This window comes from Spermophilus citellus, assembly GCF_964194105.1.
Source record: "Spermophilus citellus genome assembly, chromosome: 16".
Lineage (NCBI taxonomy): Eukaryota > Metazoa > Chordata > Mammalia > Rodentia > Sciuridae > Spermophilus > Spermophilus citellus.
This window is the reverse complement of record NC_138196.1, coordinates 37,425,936-37,446,284: the sequence shown is the minus strand read 5'-3', so window position 1 is coordinate 37,446,284 and position 20,349 is coordinate 37,425,936. Positions and strand designations below refer to the sequence as shown.

Sequence of the window (20,349 nt, the reverse complement as noted above, 5' to 3'; positions counted from 1 at the left end):
GCTAGGGCAGGAGGATCATTTGTGCCCAGTTCAAGTTCAAGGCCAGCCTGGGCAAGAACTTGTCACACACACACCAAAAAAAAAAAAAAAAAAAAAGAAAGAAAAAAAAAAGAAAAGCCATAAATAACAGACTGGGGCTCCAAGGGGGATTCCTGCCTGATGGCCTTTGAAGTTTTAATGACAATGTAGGCAGCTGGAAGGGTGGACACCCACAGGACTGGCCACCATCTGTGAGCCTGGTGTGTTGTTGTACTTTCCCAGAAAGGGCAGTGAGCCATTCTCTCTTTCATTCACCATTCATCCATTTATCACAGACCAATTATTTCTCAGGCACCTGCTCTAACCCATGACAGGGAGATTTTGGAGATTCAGGAAGGAATAAGGGGCTTGGGATATAGCTCAGTTGGTAGAGTACTGGCTTACCTAGCACTCACAAGGCCCTGGGTTTAATCCCCAGCACCACCAAAAAAAAAAAAAAAAAAAAAAGAAGGAATAAGTCCCTTTCTTCTCCCAGGGAGTGAGCATCTAATGACAATACCAGGCATGGGAGGAGTGCAGAGGTGCCTGGTGGAGGAAGCTTGGGTTCCTGAGGTCTTGGCATCTCAAAGGGATCAAAACTTGGGGTGCCGGGAAGCCTCCATTGCCATGGGCCCTTTCTCCCAGGAGGATGGCTCTGGCTTCCTGTGGTCCTGACAGTCTGTGTTTCTCCTCAGAAAGGATTTACCCCTCTCCACGTGGCGGCTAAGTACGGGAAGGTGAGGGTGGCAGAGCTGCTGCTGGAACGAGAGGCACACCCCAACGCTGCCGGGAAGGTGAGTTTGTCCGTCTCCTTCTGGGGTCAAAGGAAACAAAACAGGACAAACTTCACTACTTGTGGATTCCATCTCTTACCTGTTTTGCCCACCCTTTGGGCAGCCATCTAGGGAGAATGGCCTTTGAAAAGAGTGATCTTTCTGTGAAAGGCCTAGTAATGTTAGAAGGACCCTGTTAGAAGGCCTTCTCTGAGCAAGTGTGATTCACTGCTCTGCCTCCCCTGCTGCCCCCACAAGGATAGTACTTGGCCCTGGGTCCTGCTGGGTATGTCCCCTAGTGACTCCTAGTCAAGATTGGCTGGGAACACGTTTATTTATTTTTTAACAGTAACTTTATTTTCTTAATTAATTAATTTTGTGGTGGGGTACTAGGAATAGAACTCAGGGGCACTCACCACTGAGCCACATCCCCAGCCCTATTTTGTATTTTACTTAGAGAGAGGGTCTCACTGAGTTGCTTAGCACCTCACCATTGCTGAGGCTGGCTTGGAACTTGCGATCCTCCTGCGCCACTGGGATTACAGGTGTGTGCCACTGCACCCAGCTATTTTTAAAATTTATTTTGCAGTGCTGGGGATCAAACCCAGGGCCTCATGCATGCTGGACAGATCCTCCACCACCGAGCTACACCCACAGCCCATCCTTCAATAAAATTTTAACCAGATTATTACAGATTTTATAAATTTTTAAGCAGATTTTACCTGTTTAAAATAAGTGCTGTGAATCTCATAAAGGGCTCCCAAGTGGAAAACCCACTGGAGTGAAGCTGTTCTCATTTCTCTGTTTTGTCCCTTTGCAGAATGGCTTGACTCCCCTACATGTGGCCGTTCATCACAATAACCTGGAGATCGTCAAGCTACTGCTGCCCCGGGGTGGCTCCCCACACAGTCCCGCCTGGGTAAGATGCCTCCCTGGGCAGATCAGGAGTGCCCAGCCGTGGGCGTGGAGTCTACAGCCCACAGAGGGTTGTTTGGAAAGCAGCCCAAGGGGTCTGGTGTTTTGCTTTTATTTTTTACCTCAGACACCTCACCCCACTTTCACATATGTTACCTGCAATATAATTGCCACTATTTGGAGACCAGGAATGAGGTGGGAAGCAGCGACACTCCTCCGCAACAGGCTCCCTGGCAGAGACGGAATTTGCTTTACACACCAAATGTATGCCCCAAGCAGCCGCCTGCCAGCTGAATTTTGTAAACTGGCTATCAAAGATCAGCTTGGATAAGGATCTCTGGGGAGCCATAAGCCTTGTTCTCAGAGATCCCTACTCAGTGGGACTGTGGGATGGCCCAGGAGTCCCATTTCCCACCTGCTCTCCAGGTGCTCTGATGCTGGGGCAAGATGCTGACACTTGGAGAAACATCCAAAGCTGCTGGGGAGCACTTTCTGGAACCTTGAAGGAAGAAGCCTTTTCTGAGTGAATGATCACCCCAAAATTTATTTATCTCATGAGTTCGGACATTTAGATTGTGGCTTTCTTTTAAGTATGATATATATGATGTGGAATATATATATTGTATTATATTAGACATTAGACATACATTCAGCAAGCCAGCCTCTGAAATTAGCTGTTACTGCTGTTGGGAACAGTCCTGTCCTTGACCCTCAGGGAAGCAGAGTCAAAGGAACTTTGTAGGGCTAGCATGGGGGAGGGGGTAACACAAGGACAAAGCCACAGCAAGGAAGGAGCATTTTGCGGGGATGCCCCCACCCTGTGGAAAGGTGAGGGCTGTGTGGGGTTTGTGTCTGTGAGGGCCAGGACTCTGAGGGCTGGTGGCAGGGAAAGGAGAGGGACAGGACTAGGCATACAAGAGACACATGCAGTCTCTGTGCCCAGAAGTTCGGAATCTGACAGGGCAGCCCAAAGCGTGAGAAACACCATCAGATGACAATTTATGGCAGAGCTGTCATGTGGAGGGAGTGTCAGAGCTGCCTGGGAGGGAGCCACAGGATGGTCCCTGTGTGATTCCAGCTGACACCTGCAGACTTTGGAGCCGCAGTGGTCCAGGCAGGAGAAAAATCTGTGCAAGGCTTCAGTTGTTTTCCCCTGCTCAGCATGGATGCTTATCTCAACCTTACAGCATCCCTTTCCTGCAGACACAGCATCTCCCAGATGCCCCTGTCTCCTCAGGCTTCTGTCCCTGCTATTGTCATAGTGAACCTCACGTTACTGTGCAGAGGGAGCTCGCGGCCCTGCTGAGATGTCGACTTACTCCTGCTTCTAAAAATAAAAAGCTGGACTCCCCTCCTCCTCCTCCTCCTCACTCTCCTACTTATATAAAAGGAACTGGAGCCAGGTTCATGATATTTAAAGAGAGCTAAATGCAAGTGCAAACGCTGTACAGATGGGTTTTGTTTCCATGGCAAAAAATAGTTTCCAAAGTAGTCTGGCAATTTTGTAGAATTTCACATGCAAATCCCTCTGCACCCAAACCAAACTCTCCCCTTCCTAATTTGATGCTAATGTGGCAACATTCAGGCAGAGCCCTCTCACGCATTCAGTCCTCCAGATGAGCTCATTTCCTTAGGAAAGAAGAGTCTTTGCCTGGCACACATCCCTCCCTAACTGCTCCCCGACTCGCTAGCCCAATTGCCTCTTGTCCTTGTCACCTGTAGAAGGTCATCATTACCTGGTTTGTCATCATTAGTCCTGGTTTGCAGGAAGTTCCAGTGGAATAGCCCATGTTCAGAAATCGTCAGTGGCTCTTGTATCATCCCTGTTTTAACCCAAGGTGACCTAGCAGCCTTAGACATCTCCAGAGCAAGCTCTCCTTTGGCCAGGAGAGGGCGCTGTTGCCAACACGGACACCCACAGTTGCCCAAGTGGTCTGGAACTCCTGGTGATGTGTCCATGAACGTACTTCAAATTGTGTCAGTGACTTTCCTCTGTACTTTAAAAGAATTCCTAATAATCCTTACTTTCTTATAGCAAATGCCTTCTCTGGGCCAGCACTGGCAGAGGGTGCATCTCATCTGATGGTGTCTGCCCTGCTGGGGAGGAAACATTCTACAGTGGTCTCAGAGAAGATGATCTGTATTTGAAAATGGCTCCATGTCTCAGAATTGACCACTGAGCCACATTTCTTTTTTGCTCTCTTTTGATACAGAACAAAAAAAAATCATTCTGCTTAATTAATTTTATTACAATCAAAATGCTGATCTTGTTTTATGAACACAACCCCCAAAGAACAATGTCATGTTTTCTCATAATGGAATCCAATTAAAAAGGAGAAATACTAGAAAGAATTATTTTACATAATTTTGCCAAGAGAATGATTTTTAATTCAATTTAATTTGGGAAGTAAATTACAAATTTTTAATTTCCCCAATGAAAGCCACTTTACAGACCAACCTAGCTATCCTATTCCATGTCCCCAGTACTATATAACTGGGATTTTACTCTGTTGGTCAGTCCCTTCTATTCCCTTCCCTTTTCCTTACCAGTGATCCTGAAAGAGTGAAAAATGTTGGTTGCCACAAGAAAACAGTGGCTGGCAGAGGGGAATGCAGTCCTCAAGAACAGCTAGGGGAGGCCGGCCAAGGTGGGAAGAAGCTCCTTGAAACAATAGCACATTGGTACCCACCTGCTCTGGGAAAGGAAGTCCTTGGGCCTAGCATCCCTCTTTGCCATGCCTGCTTGAGGGTCTTGCTACTGAAGTGTGGTCCCTGGACCAGCAACATCAACATCGTCTGGCAGCATTATTACCTTCCTACACCTTCTTAATTACAATCTACATTTGAACAAGGTCTCAAGTGATGCATATCTGAGTTCACCTCTGTCATTTTATTATTTGGCGTTAGATAAAGCACTCACCCCTCAGGGGATTGGCATCTTTATCCACAATTATAGGATAGCAATAAAAATACCTGCATTTAGTACCTTGATTGGTGTGGGTGAAGCTCAAAAGAGATAATGGAGGTAAAAGTGGTTTCTAAAAACGATGCCCAGGAGCCAATCTATAGACTGTCAACTATCCGCAGTTGGATAAGAGGTGTGCTCCAGATGTAAACCCATGCACTGCTTCCTTCATGGAGAAAATTTCATTTAAAAAAAAATAGCAGAATGAATAGAAGACAATGGCGTAATTGACTTACTCGCCCAAACTCCTTTGTCTCGCCTTGTACTTACAATGCCTTATGAATCAATGCATCACAAACCCACATTAGTTTTATTTTCTTTTGTATCTTTATATTGGAAAGATTCTTTCTGTACATTATCATATTTGATCTACCCAACAACTTTGAGAAATGAAAAAGGTAGTTGCTCTAACCCTCTTTTAATGGCTTAAAAGAAATACAAAAGGAAGTCCAGGAGGTAGAATACTTGCCCGGGTCACGAACGAAGACTGGCGCCCATTGCCTGGTGCATGTCCCCTTCCATCACCTGCCTGATGCCAGCAGGCCCAAAAGGCAGCACTTGCCCCGACTGTGCAGGGACAGGAGAAAGGCTGCTGTTTCTTTCTTTTATGAAATGTTGGGGTTTGGGGTTATTCTTGTTTTCTTGCCCACCTCGCCTTCTAGTTGTTCTGTAGCCCACCTAATTGAATCCCAGCTTTGTTCCTTGACAAAGCATTTCCTGCCCAGCAGTTTATCCATCTGAGCAGAATAACACAAAATAGATGGTGAAAAAAGGGACAGCTATGGGAGCCTGGAGAGCCATCTCCAAATCAAATGGCTTTTGTTTGTTTGTTTACTTAAATTGCTCTCCTGGGTGACACCAGCCCTGCTCAGTGGTTGTTCAGCAGGCCTAGAGCCATGCCCAGCCCTCCCTCAGGCACTCATCTCTGGGTGGCTTCCTCTCTTTCAGAATGGCTACACCCCTTTGCACATCGCTGCCAAGCAGAACCAGATGGAGGTGGCCCGCAGTCTGTTGCAGTATGGGGGGTCCGCGAATGCAGAGTCGGTGCAAGGTGTGACTCCCCTTCACCTGGCTGCCCAAGAAGGTCATGCAGAGATGGTGGCTCTGCTCTTCTCCAAACAAGCCAATGGCAACCTGGGGAACAAGGTGGGTGTGGCCCCCTGGGATTTGCCCTGTAGTCCTGATAGTATGTGTTGCTGTCAGCTCAGCAGATATAAATCTACATGTGGAGCACCTAACCCGGGCTCAGCTTCTGAGTCAGGTGGTGTGTGTGTGTGTGTGTGTGTGTGTGTGTGTGTGTGGTCCCTACAACAAACAGCCCTGTGTAAATTTTGTCTCGGTTTGTGAATGAATCAATAGAGTCAGAAAGATTGCTTGTTCTCCAGGTTGCAGGTCACTGAACAAAAGCTTTGCCTTTTCTCCTACCATGCTGTCTTTCTCAACAGATTCACGATGTGCAAGAAGTTCAAAGTGAAAATCCAGAGTATACTTTCCTGAATTTAGGCCAGTGTGTAACTTCAGGAGTATATTCAGTAATTGGGTACTAAATATCCACTTTCTGTGGAGGAAGATTTTTTTTTTTTTAAAAATACTGATCTATACATTAGACTAGCCGTTCTTAATTTAGGAGTATAGGTATATGAGCATGATATCTACTAAAATTGTATACAACACTTTGGGTTTATGGGCACATGAGTGCCTTTCTGGCTGAGGTGTTCCTAGATTCCCTCAGCTTCTCAAAGGAATTCATGACCCAAAAGAGACTAAAGAATCAGTTCTTTTTTAAATAACTGATTTATTGAAACATAATTTATGTAAAATTTATCCTGTCACCTGTACAATTCAGTGGATTTTAGTACATTTAAAGAATTGGAAAACTATCATTACCTAACTTAGGACATTTTCATCACCCGAAAAGGAAATTCCATCTCTGTTAGCAACCACTTCTGATTCCCCACAAAACCCCCGTCGCTGACCACCACCTACCTGTCTCTAAATTTTCCTATTCTGGAAATTGCATTTAAAATGGAATCAAACAATATGAAGAGCCAGTTATTTAGATGATAAATTAACATAACAGTTTCAGAAAGGCAAGCATTTTAAGGATGATTTCAGATTTCCTAAACCTCTGATCCGATGGTTCTTTTCATATAGGTTTGGATAGGTGACCTCCAACAAGGGAACCATTGTAGTCATGGCATTCTGGGTGTCTTCCTTGTCCCATGTAAAGTGAGCACATAAGAAGACAATAATGGTGGCAGTGTGTTTTTGTTCAGGAAACTCTCTCACCCCTGCCACCCTCCCAAGGCAGATTCCTGGTGTTACCCCAAGAGCTGAGCCAGTCACCTGCCTGGGGGGCTAGCAGTTGACACAGTGACATTGGCACAGGCACCTGCAGCCAAGGAGGGCCACTGTTCATTGGCTTCTGGTCAGTCTTGGGGAATGCAGAAGGCAGAGGAGGGCAGGTAGAGTCACTAATGGGGCCACTGCCGGTGACTTCAGAGGAATCAGCTGTTGGTCCCACTGTTAGCAGAGTGTATTGAGGTAAGGTGCAAGGAGAAGACTTCTGACATTTTTGTACAACAAGAGCTCTGATTCATTACTACCCTCCGGAGAAAGCTGTGATGAAAAGTCCATGAACGTGGTCTTTTCACTCCCAGCTCTTTGCAGATCCTCCCTGCTCTTTGCAGATCCTCCCTGCTCTTTGCAGATCCTCCCTGCTCTTTGCAGATCCTCCCAGCTCTTTGCAGATCCTCCCAGCTCTTTGCAGATCCTCCCTGCTCTTTGCAGATCCTCCCAGCTCTTTGCAGATCCTCCCTGCTCTTTGCAGATCCTCCCTGCTCTTTGCAGATCCTCCCTGCTCTTTGCAGTGCTGCGCTGGCTGTGATCCCATAATAGTACGCTATATTTAAAGAGCACATTGTGCTTTTCAAAGTGATTTTACATGAACTGTGCTTTCTCAAATGCTCCTTACGTTCCCTCTAGATAGGTCAGTGATAGAATCCCTATTTTCTAAATTAGGAAACCAAGGCTCTGAAAATTTGCCATGGAAATAGAAAGTGTTGCCATTGGAAGGTACTCTAAAGTTCATTTATGACCTGGGAGCCAAATCCAGCCCACCACTTGTTGTAAATAAAGCTTTATTGGAACACAGCCATGCCCATTCACTTCTGTGTTGGTCTAGAGCCGCTTTGTTACCATAAGGGACAAAGTTGGGTACTTGCTACAAAGTCACCGATTTAAAATATTGACAGTCTTACCCTGAACAGAAAAAAAAAATGGCACTTCCTGATTTCATTTAACCATCTCATTTTTTAAGGTAGGGATATTGAGGCTCAGAACAGGAAGAGTTTTGCTAAACAGGTGGTCAGATAGCAGGCTATGGCTGCAAACCAGGCTTCCAGACCTCAGTGCTCTGTCACAGTAGCCTGGAATTGTTTCCTGCCTCAAAGCTGATGAACACCTTTCTCTTTCCAGAGTGGACTCACTCCTCTCCATCTGGTAGCACAAGAAGGCCACGTTCCAGTGGCAGATGTGCTCATCAAACACGGTGTCACAGTGGATTCCACTACCCGGGTAAGGCAGGCAGCCCTGAGCTAGCTTCTGTCCTCATGGCTCCCCCTGCTGAGCCTGTGTGCTCTGACCCAGGCCCAGGGTGCCTCCCTCATGCCTCAGAATCATCTCTTCCCCCGGGGGACAGAATCCTAAGGATCTGGTGGAACTTTCTTCCCTGCCACTTTCTGGCAGGGAAGTAGTAGAATTCAAGGACACCATCCTAATGATAGCACATTCCCCTTGGGAATTTTAAAAAGTTTGTTGGAGCTTTGAGCTTCTGCAGCAAGAATTGCGAGGAATGTTGAATGGTGATCTGCCTCGTATGAGTTGCAGAGGAAGGTCAAAGGGTGGGGGGACTTCCTTGGAGTCACTCAAAAATGCAGCCCCTTCTATTCCAGCTGTTAGTTGAATTCAGCTCAACTCGCTTTGAACCTCTTTTGTGTGTAAGGAGCTCATTGAGATGGTGTGAGCAAGGCACATGTGGTTTGGAAGCTGGGCTGCAGGCATTTGTGGTTTAGTGTGGAGATGATTGCAAGAGACAGGAAGGAACTGGAAATATGATATTGGTGGGAGAGAACAGCCGGGAGCCCCGAGAGGGCCAGGGTGCTTCCAGCTGGTGGGAAGGAGGAGGCTTCCTGGAAGAAGTGCATTTTGCTCCTTTCATCACAAGGCAGTTGTATTAAAAGGAAGGGACAGAGTGACGCCACCACCAGCCCCACCCCTTCCAGATATCTCCTGGAGCACTAGGCAACATGAGGTCATCCTGAGAAAAAACTGGAACCGCCTCTTTGTCCCCACCTGCCTGCATCAACAAGAATCTGTTTTTAAAAAGCCAAGAATGTATTGGATCTTTGGGGCTTCTCTTGTGTGCCCAGTTTAGTCTTTTAGGTTCCTTCCCTGAAACCCCTTATTCTTTGGGTTAGAACTGCCTCAGGGATCCCAAGCCAGCCCGCTACATGAGGGTCTTGCCCACAGCATCTGTATTAAGATGATCTCTGCAGTCCGGCTCTGGCTCCCTGGGTACGTTTGGGAACAAAGAGTTCAGAGGGCCTTGGCTCAGAGGTGACACCAAAATATTCGATGGGGGCAGGGGATGGAGCTCTATGGTAGAGCATGTGCTTGGCAGGCATGAGAACCTAGGTTCAATTCCCAGCACTAAAAACAAACAAAAAATATTCATCAGGACAGATTCCTTGAAAATAAGCTCCTTCTTAGACCAGACTCCCACTATTTCAAGAAATGAGCATTTCCTATAAATTCCATTACACTAAACTCAGTGACTCCAAGCAGCCTTTGAGGATCTTACAATGGGAGTTCACCTTTCTAATGAAATAAATCTGCTCTCACTGGGGTCAGCCAGGACTCCATGTGTCCATTTGTCCTGCTCTTCACACTCTTCTCAGCAGAGGGCCCCATTGCTGTTCCTGTCTTCTTAAAATGACTCCTCTTAGACTCTGGAGCACAGCTCTCTCCATTGTCCCTCCAGCCTCCCTTCCAACTTTCCCTCTGAATGTTGGTGCAGTCCTTAGGCCCCTCTCTGTTCTCCCTCCACTTTTTCTTAGAGGCACTCATTTATCTCCAAAGCTATCAGCTCTCTCATAGGCTGAGGATGACTCCCAGCCCAGCCTTCATGGCAGGGTTCCGTGTCCACCCTCCTGTCACCTACTTGACATCTCTGCCTGGCTCACCTCCAAACATCTCAGACTTCACTTGTCTGACGATGAACCCTGCTCCTTCCCAGGCCAGTGGTATCTGGCTGGCAATAGCAGGACACCACGTAGCAGCTGTTAACCTTCCAAAGGATTCCCCATCCATTCTCTCTTTAAATCACCTGCTTTTAAAAAGAATTTGATCAAATGCACAGTTCATGGTGGCTTAAGGTCTGCCCAGAAGCCTTGAAGGTCACCTATGCTCAACTTCTTGCATTTCAGATGGGTTACACTCCACTGCACGTGGCCAGTCATTATGGAAATATCAAGCTGGTGAAGTTTCTGCTACAACACCAGGCAGATGTCAATGCCAAGACCAAGGTACAGGGTGCCTTAGACCCCACTCCTACAAGGGCACTTCTTAAGTGCCCAATTAGAATGGAGCCAGACCTACTCTGAGCACACTTGGGGTTCTGCCAGTTTTGGACTTGGATCCTGAAGGAGGCAATGGGGGAAAATCCTTTTTCTTTTTTTGTCACAAGTAGAAGGTGAATGGATTCCATGGTATGTGGGTGGTTCTTTCTCTACTAGCTAGCTGATCCTGCCAAAATGTCTACCTCACTTTATAGCTAGGATACAGCCCCTTGCACCAGGCGGCCCAACAAGGACATACTGACATTGTGACTTTGCTACTGAAAAATGGCGCTTCCCCAAACGAGGTCAGCTCGGTGAGTACCCGCCCCGGCCTGATTTCAGAAAACTGTTCTTCCCTGGGCAGCAGCCCTGGGAGACATCCCAGAGCCATAGAGGTTGGTGTGCACATCTGGGACCCAGACAGAGCTGCAGCACTTTGGGTATTCCGGGGGATAGGGTATTGTGATCAGTTTCTCTTCTGGTGACTGAACTTCATCCTTGTAAATAGCAGTTACTTCCCCCTTTTATATTTGATTAAACATTTTTGTGGATGCCTCTTCTGAAGTATGTGAGGCTATGTTCGGTCTTGTGGAGTGTCTGATCTTTCAGGGTCTTGGGTTATCCTTAGCAACTTCAGTGATCAGGGCTCAATATGAACTTATCATCTGACAGTGTGAGGTTTTATTAGATTCCCTCCATGGTTTCTCCCAACTCTGAAAGCATGTGGACCTTTGACTACAGATGTGGGTCCTGAAATTGTAACTGGAGATGGGGCCAAATCTGGATGGATCCTGGGCCATGTCCTGAAACTAGAAAACGTAGAAGAAAAATAGTCTCGATTGATTTTCACTTAGCTCTTTCTCTTAAAATCAAAGTAGAAAATATAGTCCCTATCCTATTTCTGGTGACCTGTAATTTCTGATTGGCCTGCCTAGTTCACTGAAGTACAGGGATTGTTTTAATTGTTGTGATGCTGTTATTGACACCCAGAGAACAGACTTTGAAGCAGTGAGTGTTACTCTGTACCCTCCTGTTTCAGAATCACACATGGTGACTTCTGACACCCTTCCCACCAGAGGGTTCCCTCTTGGCAGTCTTGCCTTGCTGTCATTTCAAGCCCCCACACAATGCTACAACATGAGGCGTCAACGCCCTCCTCTCTCCCTGCCCTAGTCTGAGGGGGCATCCCGGCTCTCCCACTGGTGGAGCCATCTTGCCTTGGGCTCCAGGGCAGAGTCTGTCTACTCAAGCCCTTCTGAATAGTCAGAGGTGAACTTAGACTCTGTACAGGTGGCAGAGTGTCCTTCCTCTCTTGCTTCCTTGTCTGATCTCACCCTCTTGCTGCCATTTTTTTCTAGAATGGAACCACACCTCTGGCAATAGCCAAGCGTTTGGGCTACATTTCCGTAACAGACGTGCTCAAAGTGGTCACAGACGAAACCAGTGTAGCGGTATGTGTGCTCCTCCTGGCACTGCCCATCCCCACTCCACCACCCCCCCATCACAGCCTGACAGGCAGGGAGCCCTGTGGGTGACTCTCCAAAGCCTCTAGTAGGAAGCATCCTGCCAAAAGGGTAGCCCAGTAGGCTCCATCCTCAGTTGAGCAGGGCTCTACTGCCACCTAGTGGCCTGAGGAATTAGAGCTGTGGCCAGACCTAAGGGAGTCACTGTGAGGTGAATCGGGCTTGGGAAGGGATGAGGTGGCAAGGTCCCCTGTTATCCTCTCTGGGATGCCACCAGGCCTCAGCTTCCTAGGTCTGGTTTTCTTTGGGGGGAACAAACTTCCTTTATCACCTCCTCTTCTGTCCCCTCATGGTGACCAGGTCACTGCTGGGCTGGTGAAAGAGTGGTGGTGCTCTGTTTGGGTTGAATTCTCGCCGCCTTCTCCTTTCAGTTAGTCAGTGACAAGCACCGCATGAGTTACCCTGAGACAGTGGATGAGATCCTGGATGTCTCTGAAGATGAAGGTAAAGTCAGGGAGGGGTCGGTGAGCTCTGACCAATGGGAGCAGAGGGGCGCTGAGCACCCTGAGTGGCTTCCTGCCCCGGCCAGGAGGCAAGGGTCCCCTGCAGCCACCCAGGGTTCTGCAGATGTGCATTGAAACTGAGGAGGCCCACTTTTTACAAATGTTGTCTATTATCAAAACAACTGCTTTCCTATAGTCTTAGGTGGAGGAAAATTGACATCTCAGAGATTAACATTTAAAATTTTGTGAAGCTTCACAAGTACGTGTGTGTTTGCGTATATGATGAATGTGTATCAAATCGAGTGTGATTCTACTCAGCTCAACTCTAGGGCTGTGAGGAGCTTTCCTGGTGCTTTGAACAAATAACAAGTGAGTTGTTTAAAATCCATGAGAATGCATTTTAATAAGCTGCTCTTCTGATCACATAGTGGGTCAGGAGGGTTCAGGTTCTGTTCATTACTGTGAAGTTACTACATTTCAACTTTATGAACTACCCAGTGCTTTTACTATTATTCCTTCCCCAAATAAGTCTCGTATCCTTGCTTGAGTGTGAGAGAACCCTCATGAAGCACAATAGTGGGGTTGGACTGGGTTCACTCTGTAGACCCTCCCATCTATAATTCAGTGGTTGTACAAACCTTGTCAATTAGACAGCTGGATCTTTCCCTGTGTGCCCCTTAATAGCATGCCTCTTGCTTTACCTGACTTCAATGCTGTCTTTCCTTCACCTTGGCTCTTCTTTGCTTTTCAGGAACCGCTCACATATCTATAATGGGTATGAAACACTTTCTGTTCCCTGTGGTCTTTTCTCACCAGGGTGCATTTCACCCTCATCAACCCAAGTTCCCACTAATCCATTCCGCTTCCCATCCTCTGATGGCTCACAGTCCGAGCCCAGAGCTTGACTAAAACAGGACATTTACGCCCAGGAGTTCCATCCTCAAGGGGGCGACTCCTGCCTGTCCATCTCTGTGTCTGTGCCCATGCCACCATGTTTGTGGTCATCACTGCATGAGCGGTTGTGATTCCATCCTGTCAGTTTCAGATCACAAGGCCAGGGCACTCACTGCTAATGATAGTCAATGACATGCAAGGACAAGGACCCAGGCTCCAAGTCCACTTCAAGCAAGAGAAGGAAACAAAGAGGCAGTGTGGGGTGTGGGCAGCTAATTCACCAGTAGCTTGAACTTCTTTGTAATGAAGCTTTAGAAATAATGAAATTTTAGGGACCATGTTATAAACACACACACACACACACACACACACACACACACACACACACCTACATCCCTTCAAAATAAATGGTCTGATCTGCAGTGGGAAATGACAAGCTAAGGAAGTTCTTTCTGGCTGTGTTGTCTTTCCTACAAAGTCTGGCATAGACTGAGTTAGGAACTGACCACTGCACACTATACATCAGGGCTGGAAGGAATAAGACTGAGCAAAATCACAGCCAATGGTCCCCTTGAAGCATCAGAGACTTCCCTGTGTCCCTCAGGAGCAAGCATTAAGAGGTGGACCAAGAGAAGCACTTTTTCAGGAGGTCTCCACCCTGTCACTCACTTGAGCTTGTGTTCTTTCAGGGGAAGAACTTGTTGGCTCCAAGGCTGAGAAGCCGGATTCCAGGGACTTGGATGAAGAGAAAGAGCTGTTGGATTTTGTGCCAAAGTTTGACCAAGTGTAAGAAAGGGCTCACTGGAGGGGTCACACCATGCATGGTCAAGGTACAACCCTGCAGCTCAGAGTAGGATTGCAAATTGAGGAGAAGTCAGAAGGACAGGCCCTGGGTGTGCTGCCTACGATGGAAGGCTGGCGGGCCAGGCTGCGGCACCCAGCACCTTGACCACCAAGCACGTACTCAGAGGCCTCCCTCACAGTGCACTGTCAGTTGGGTCTCTTCACTTCCAGCATCCTCGCCATGCACCTTTCTTCCCCCCGTACTCACAGCTTCATAATCACACCCCTTCTCCTTTTCATGCACACTCAGCTTCTCCTCGGAATAATCTTGGAGAAAGGTTCATGTTAGAAACTTGCCAAGCTAATATCAAACACTGACCTCATCTCTCCATCGGTGATGTACCTTAGAGAAAGCCCACAGAGGTTCTGTATCTACCTGGAACCCATTTCTCAGCCCTCCCTCTGTCTGCTGTGACTTAGGCCACCACAGATCCATTTTTCCACAGAGATGTTTTGCAAATAAATTTACAATCAACCAGTTTTTAGAAACACCAGGATGTTTCCCATGGCTATACAAAACCAGACAGCAGGACAGTAGGAAGGGAGAGTGTAAAGAAGTTTAATCTGTTGGTGTTTACTAAATATCTGTTAGAAAAAAAAATACAGAACTTGGACCCTTATGTAGATTCATTTGGTGGGATCAAAACCCACACCAAGTACAATTTAGATCGATGTATGAGTGAGGATAGAGTAAGGGTTCTGTTAGCAGGCAAGAGAGAGCTGCAGAAAGGGCAGATGAGTTGGGGCTGGAGGGTCCTTCTGAGAGATATGAAGGGCAGCTAGGCTCTGCAGAGGGCACAAGGGAGGAGACAGCTTCAAGTCTGTTCAACCTGTGGAATCAATCTTATTGCACGTGCAAGGGCGTAATAAGGCTGAGGTGAGGGGGAGGGTTGCTAAGTCATTACAAAGGTACTGAGGTCTTTCATTTAAGTCTCTTGGGAGAGATAGGAGGTGACTTCAAAAGACCTGCCCTTTGATTTCCCAATGTTCCTGGTACACAGCGTGGAATCTCCAGCCATCCCGAGGATTCCTTGTGTCACACCTGAGACAGTGGTGATCAGATCTGAAGAGCCAGAGCAGGTAAGAAGCACCATTTCTCTTGTATTCCCATTTGTAGAGTGAGGATATGACCCCCGGACACTGCTTATTTTGAGATGACCTGAAGGACAAAAGGAGCTAGCATGGAAAAACTTGTTGTGCTTCCAAAGCACTTTCAGATCTGTGATTTTGTGTGCTCTGTGTAGCCCGTGTTCTTGGCATTCTCATTATCCCAGATGTGAACACCGCGGGGCTCAGGGAGCTCCAGGGTGTAGGAAACACCATCAGAATAGTCTCATGATGAGTCAGGGTGAGAACTGACACCAGCAGTTCTGGCTCTCAAGTCACATGCATGGCTGAACCTCTGTGCACATACTCTCTGCACCTTGGGGCAGCAGGCAGGGAAGGGAACCTGTGGCAGGTGGAGTGCAGCCTGCACATCTCACAAAGCTCTGGGAGAGTCGCAGAACTCTGTGCTCCTCTCACATTCGTAAGAGGGGACAGCTTCCATCTCCCCTTCCTCCAAAGAATTCTGGGAGCTAGAGATACCAATACAGACAGAAAAGACATGCCAGAGAGCTGCTTTGGGTGTAGGGTCTTGTTCATTATGGTACCCTGTTTTATGACTTCCAAGATTGCCACCTGAATTTATCCAAAAAAGCAGGGATGGGAGGCAGTTTAATTTTATGCCATTGGCACTGTTTTGGTTTTTTTTTTTTTTTTTTTTTTTTTTTTTAGGACAGGGGGACTTCTTGGGGAGAAATGAAAATAGTGCACTGTTTAAGGTTGGATGTCACTGTCCCAAGGCCTGATAGCTGAGTCAGTCATGGCTGTTAGAATCTAGCTAAAGTTGATTTCTTTCTCTGTTCCCTAAGTGGTGTCTGTCTCACAGCAGCAGCCATAGCCCTGGACCAAACGTGGCGCATAGGGATAAGCCCGCCACGTGGCTGTTGAGCAGCAGATTATATATCACAGTGATGCAACATGAGTATAACTGGGTGGCATTTGAGAGAAATGGTCAAATATGGCCCCCAGAACTGCAGTGGCATATTCCCTGGATGCTGCTAAAGATAGCAGTGAGAACCAACTGAGTAGACCTGGGTTCTGTTGTTTCCTGACCACTTCATTCCCTTAAAATCTCTCTCTCTCTGTGTGTGTGTGTGTGTGTGTGTGTGTGTGGTACTAAGGTTCAGACCCAGGGCCTACCACTGAGCCACACCCCCAGCATTTCTCTTCAACTCTGCTTGAGTCATAACTCATCAGGGGCAGTTTCCTGGATTCCCACTAAGTGCCCTGTCCAGGGCTCTCCATACCCTGTAGAGGAGGACCATGAGCATCTGCCTCCCAGGAGTCGCTGTCCAGCTGGGAAGAGAGGACTTATACACGTGGGAGCAGGGAGCACAGAGTGCAGGAAGGGTAAACAGTGAAGTGCTTAATGGCGTCTGTGAGTGAGCCCTTCCAGAGAGGGGAGAAGGCAGGCTGGGGTCAACAGGACGGCTCCATAGAGGAGAAAAGGCAGAAAAATAGGTGATGGGAGCAGGGAAGGTCGGGGGTGAGGATGTTCTGGACCAGGGGGAGGATGAATAAGAGCAGAGTTGAGAATCCATCTAGAGGCCACTGAGGCCAGGTGCAGACCCTGCTGTTCTCCGGAGTCATTGTGGTATTCAAGGACCTGTTACAAAGCAGCCAAATGGCCCCTTTGGTTGTAAGGAATGTCCCCCTCCCACAGAAGAAAACAACAGGAAGCCCCAAAGGCTTGGTGTGTTCACTTGCCATACCTCAGGTGCCTACTAGGCAAGTAGGTAGGAGGGGATGGTGCAGGGGCCAGGGCCAACTCTAGAGGAAAAGCCAGTCTGCCTGGACAGAGCTTCTCCATGGGGGCACTGTGGGAGGGAACTGTGGGCAGGTGGGCAGTGTATGCAGCTGGCAGGGGACCTAGAACCAGACTAAAGAGCGAGGACTCATTCCATCTGTTCCCGCACTCTGCTCCGGGGTCTGGAGCCAAGCTAAGGCCAGCAAGAGGGGAGGAAGCCAAAGCTTCCCTTTAGACCCCAGGAAGGCCTTGTCCCCAAAGAGTGAGTGGGTGAGCCTGTGAAAGCAGGTTCTCCATGGTGCCACTCCAAAGCTGTTGTGGCCTGGAGCAGAGTTCAGGTGGCTCAGGGGAGACAGGGGGCCCTTTTCTCCTCTTCAGGCATCTAAAGAATATGATGAAGACTCACTCATCCCCAGCAGCCCCGCCACAGAGACCTCAGACAACATCAGCCCAGTGGCCAGCCCCGTCCACACAGGGTGAGTGACACAGGACTCTGGGACCCACTCTGGCCGTGGGGTGGGGGTGGGGGCAAAGGTGCCCAACATGGATCTGCCTGTGCCTCCAGGTTTCTGGTGAGCTTCATGGTCGATGCCCGGGGAGGCTCCATGAGAGGAAGTCGCCACAACGGCCTGAGGGTGGTGATCCCTCCGCGGACCTGTGCCGCACCCACACGCATTACCTGTCGCCTGGTCAAGCCCCAGAAGTTGAGCACGCCACCCCCGCTGGGTGAGGAGGAGGGCCTGGCCAGCAGGATCATCGCGCTGGGGCCCACAGGGGTCCAGTTCCTGAGGTGAGACGCTGCTTTGCAGGACGTGTGGGCAACACGTGTCCCTAACCTGTTCCCGTCCTGATCACCCCACTGCCACCACCTCAGCAGCAACCACCTAGAACAATTCTGCCACAGGGCAGAGCTGCGGGAACTCGTGACAGAGAAGCTTTTGCTCAGGCACTCTAAGGAGTCCATAGCCCTGGTGGTGCTTCCTACTCTCAAATCCTACTGGGACACTGGAGAAGGGAATGGAGATGGGGCTACTTGGGGGACCTCCAGGATTTAATTATGTATGCACTGAAATGGTGGCACTGGAAGGCAGCTCCTGCAGCATTGTTCCTCAGGACCATAGGATGAATGGACTTCGGGTGCCTATTCCTCACCTTCTCTGAAGCAGGGTCTGCTTGGAGCTTTCTTGTCCTTCAGACAACAACATCCAGGGTTGTAATGTTGGGAGAGGTTTGGCCTTCCCATCTCCATCCACCCTCCTGTCGATCATCATTTGCAAAGCTTTCTTATTGATTTTTCTCTTTAAATGTCAGCCTAAAATCCTACCTCAAGGAAATGTCATTATGACCATTACATAGATGAGAATGCAAGGGCTCAGACACCTATCTAGGGATATCCCATGTTTTTTGTTTGTTTGTTTTGGGGATTTTGTTTGGTTGGTTTTATTTTGTTTTGTTTTGTTGGTACCAGGCATCAAACTCAGGGGCACTGGACCACTGAGCCACATCCCCAGCCCTTTTTATATTTTATTTAGAGACAGGGTCTCACTGAGTTGCTTAGGGACTCACTGAGACTGGCTTTGAACTCACAGTCTCCTTAGCTGCTGGGATTACTGGTGTGTGCCATAATGCCTGGCATTCACATAGTTTTCATAATCAGGTCTGAGGGTGAGATCATTTGGCTGAGCTTCAGCCATGCACACAGGCCAGGAGAGTTGCTGTCCCTGCATCTGTGCCTGCCCTACCTGTCACTCCAGACTCATGGGAGCCTCAGGAGCCTGAGGCAGGTCTAGTCCACTCCAGAGAACTTCCCAGAGGGGCCTCCACTGTGGCGGCGGAACCCCTTTTTCCTTCTGGGCAGGATTGAGCTGCCCCTCCCCCCGGGCCACCTGCACATGCAGGAAAGCAACTTGCCTACCCTCTGCTCTGTCCCTGTCTCAGCCCTGTGATTGTGGAGATCCCCCACTTTGCCTCCCATGGTCGTGGGGACCGTGAGCTTGTGGTTCTGAGGAGTGAAAATGGCTCTCTGTGGAAGGAACATAAGAGCCGCTCTGCAGAAAGCTACCTGCAACAGATCCTCAATGGGATGGATGAAGGTAACAGAGCCCCAGGGATACCAGATCCCTCACCTTTGAGAGATAGAATTTGAGGCTGCACGTTTGGGGTGGGCTATCAGGGCTGCCTGGAGTTTGGGCAGTGACATGAGGCTAGGAATTGGCCCCACGCAGTCAAGCTCTGGGTCCCCAGGTCATATGAGTGGGTGCCCTGCTTGTAGCCACACCTCTTCTGCTGGGCCTCTGGGCCAGGGCGCTTCTCCCTCCAGGACACCTCTCTGCCTGTCATAGGGAGAGTGTACACCCTGTGTCCTGTAGATAAGGAGGCTCAGGCCACGGGGTTAGTGGCTGATCTTGAGCTCAGTGTGACAAGATGGTGGCCCCGGGCTGTGTAATTCCAGAGCTGGGGAGCCTAGAGGAGCTGGAGAAGAAGAGGGTCTGCCGCATCATCACCACGGACTTCCCCTTGTACTTTGTGATCATGTCGCGGCTCTGCCAGGACTATGACACCATTGGCCCTGAAGGGGGCTCTCTGAAGAGCAAGCTGGTGCCCCTGGTGCAGGCAACGTTCCCAGCAAATGCTGTCACCAAGAAAGTGAAGCTGGCTCTGCAGGTGATACAGGCCCTCCTGGCCAGGTCCTGGAGGGTGGAAGGAGTGCAAGGCCCTGGGAAAACGGGGCATCCCTTGCTTTCAGCCAGTACCATTAGAATTAGGTTTTTGACTTAAAAGCTTAGAAAGTTGGGCGAGAGGGATGAGGCAGACGCAGCCTGTCAAGTCGCAGAAAGTCCCACATCACACATTAAACTGCAAGGCTGTCTATGCTCAGCAGGAGAAAGTTCCTGCAAAGATGTGCCATCCCTGGGAAGGAGAGGCAGAAGGAAAAAAGGTTCAGAAAGGAGAGCTAATCAGTGACATCAGAGCTGGGATAGGCTCTGTGCTCAGCAAAATGAAGATGGTGGTCCAGCAGCGGGGGGCAACCTCTCTCACCAGGAGTCTTTGCCCTGTGCATAGAGGGCACCATGCCGTCTCCCGTCATGCCTGCCCCTCTTCTGCCTGGGGCTGAATATCTTGCCTTTGGCACTTCACAGGCCCAGCCTGTCCCAGATGAGCTAGTCACCAAGCTCCTGGGCAACCAGGCCACGTTCAGCCCCATCGTCACGGTGGAGCCGAGACGCCGCAAGTTCCATCGTCCCATTGGGCTTCGGATCCCACTCCCTCCTTCTTGGACTGACAACCCAAGGGACAGTGGGGAGGGAGACACCACCAGCCTGCGCCTGCTCTGCAGCGTCATTGGTGAGAGGTTCCCCTTTGTCCCTGTCTAGCAGCACTAGCTCCTTCTGTAACACACTGGAGGGCAGAGGGAGATGGGAGAATGCCAAGCCAGCAACCGTGGCGGTGGGTTTTGTCAACTTCCCCCGGGGGTGGTGTGCTCTTCCAAGACTTGGGGGGATGAG

General features: G+C 48.9%; 1 protein-coding gene across 6 annotated transcripts in view; it reads left to right on the top strand.

Moving 5' to 3' along the window:
* Positions 1-20,349, top strand: part of ANK1 (ankyrin 1) — a 99,506-nt gene that overhangs the window by 44,170 nt on the left and 34,987 nt on the right. For 4 of the 6 annotated variants that reach the window (XR_014019097.1, XM_081269046.1, XM_081269047.1 and 1 more), the window contains 16 exons: positions 714-812; positions 1,612-1,710; positions 5,620-5,817; positions 8,149-8,247; positions 10,158-10,256; positions 10,505-10,603; positions 11,648-11,740; positions 12,184-12,256; positions 13,007-13,030; positions 13,839-13,935; positions 14,994-15,072; positions 17,222-17,319; positions 17,409-17,633; positions 18,782-18,936; positions 19,296-19,507; positions 19,984-20,188. Coding sequence is in view for 5 of the 6 variants with exons in the window: in XM_081269046.1 (XP_081125172.1) it covers positions 714-812; positions 1,612-1,710; positions 5,620-5,817; positions 8,149-8,247; positions 10,158-10,256; positions 10,505-10,603; positions 11,648-11,740; positions 12,184-12,256; positions 13,007-13,030; positions 13,839-13,935; positions 14,994-15,072; positions 17,222-17,319; positions 17,409-17,633; positions 18,782-18,936; positions 19,296-19,507; positions 19,984-20,188 (1,954 nt within the window). In the remaining variant the exon portion in view is untranslated. The remainder of the gene's footprint in view (positions 1-713; positions 813-1,611; positions 1,711-5,619; positions 5,818-8,148; positions 8,248-10,157; positions 10,257-10,504; positions 10,604-11,647; positions 11,741-12,183; positions 12,257-13,006; positions 13,031-13,838; positions 13,936-14,993; positions 15,073-17,221; positions 17,320-17,408; positions 17,634-18,781; positions 18,937-19,295; positions 19,508-19,983; positions 20,189-20,349) is intronic. The other 2 variants (XM_081269048.1, XM_081269045.1) reach the window with 1 other exon arrangement.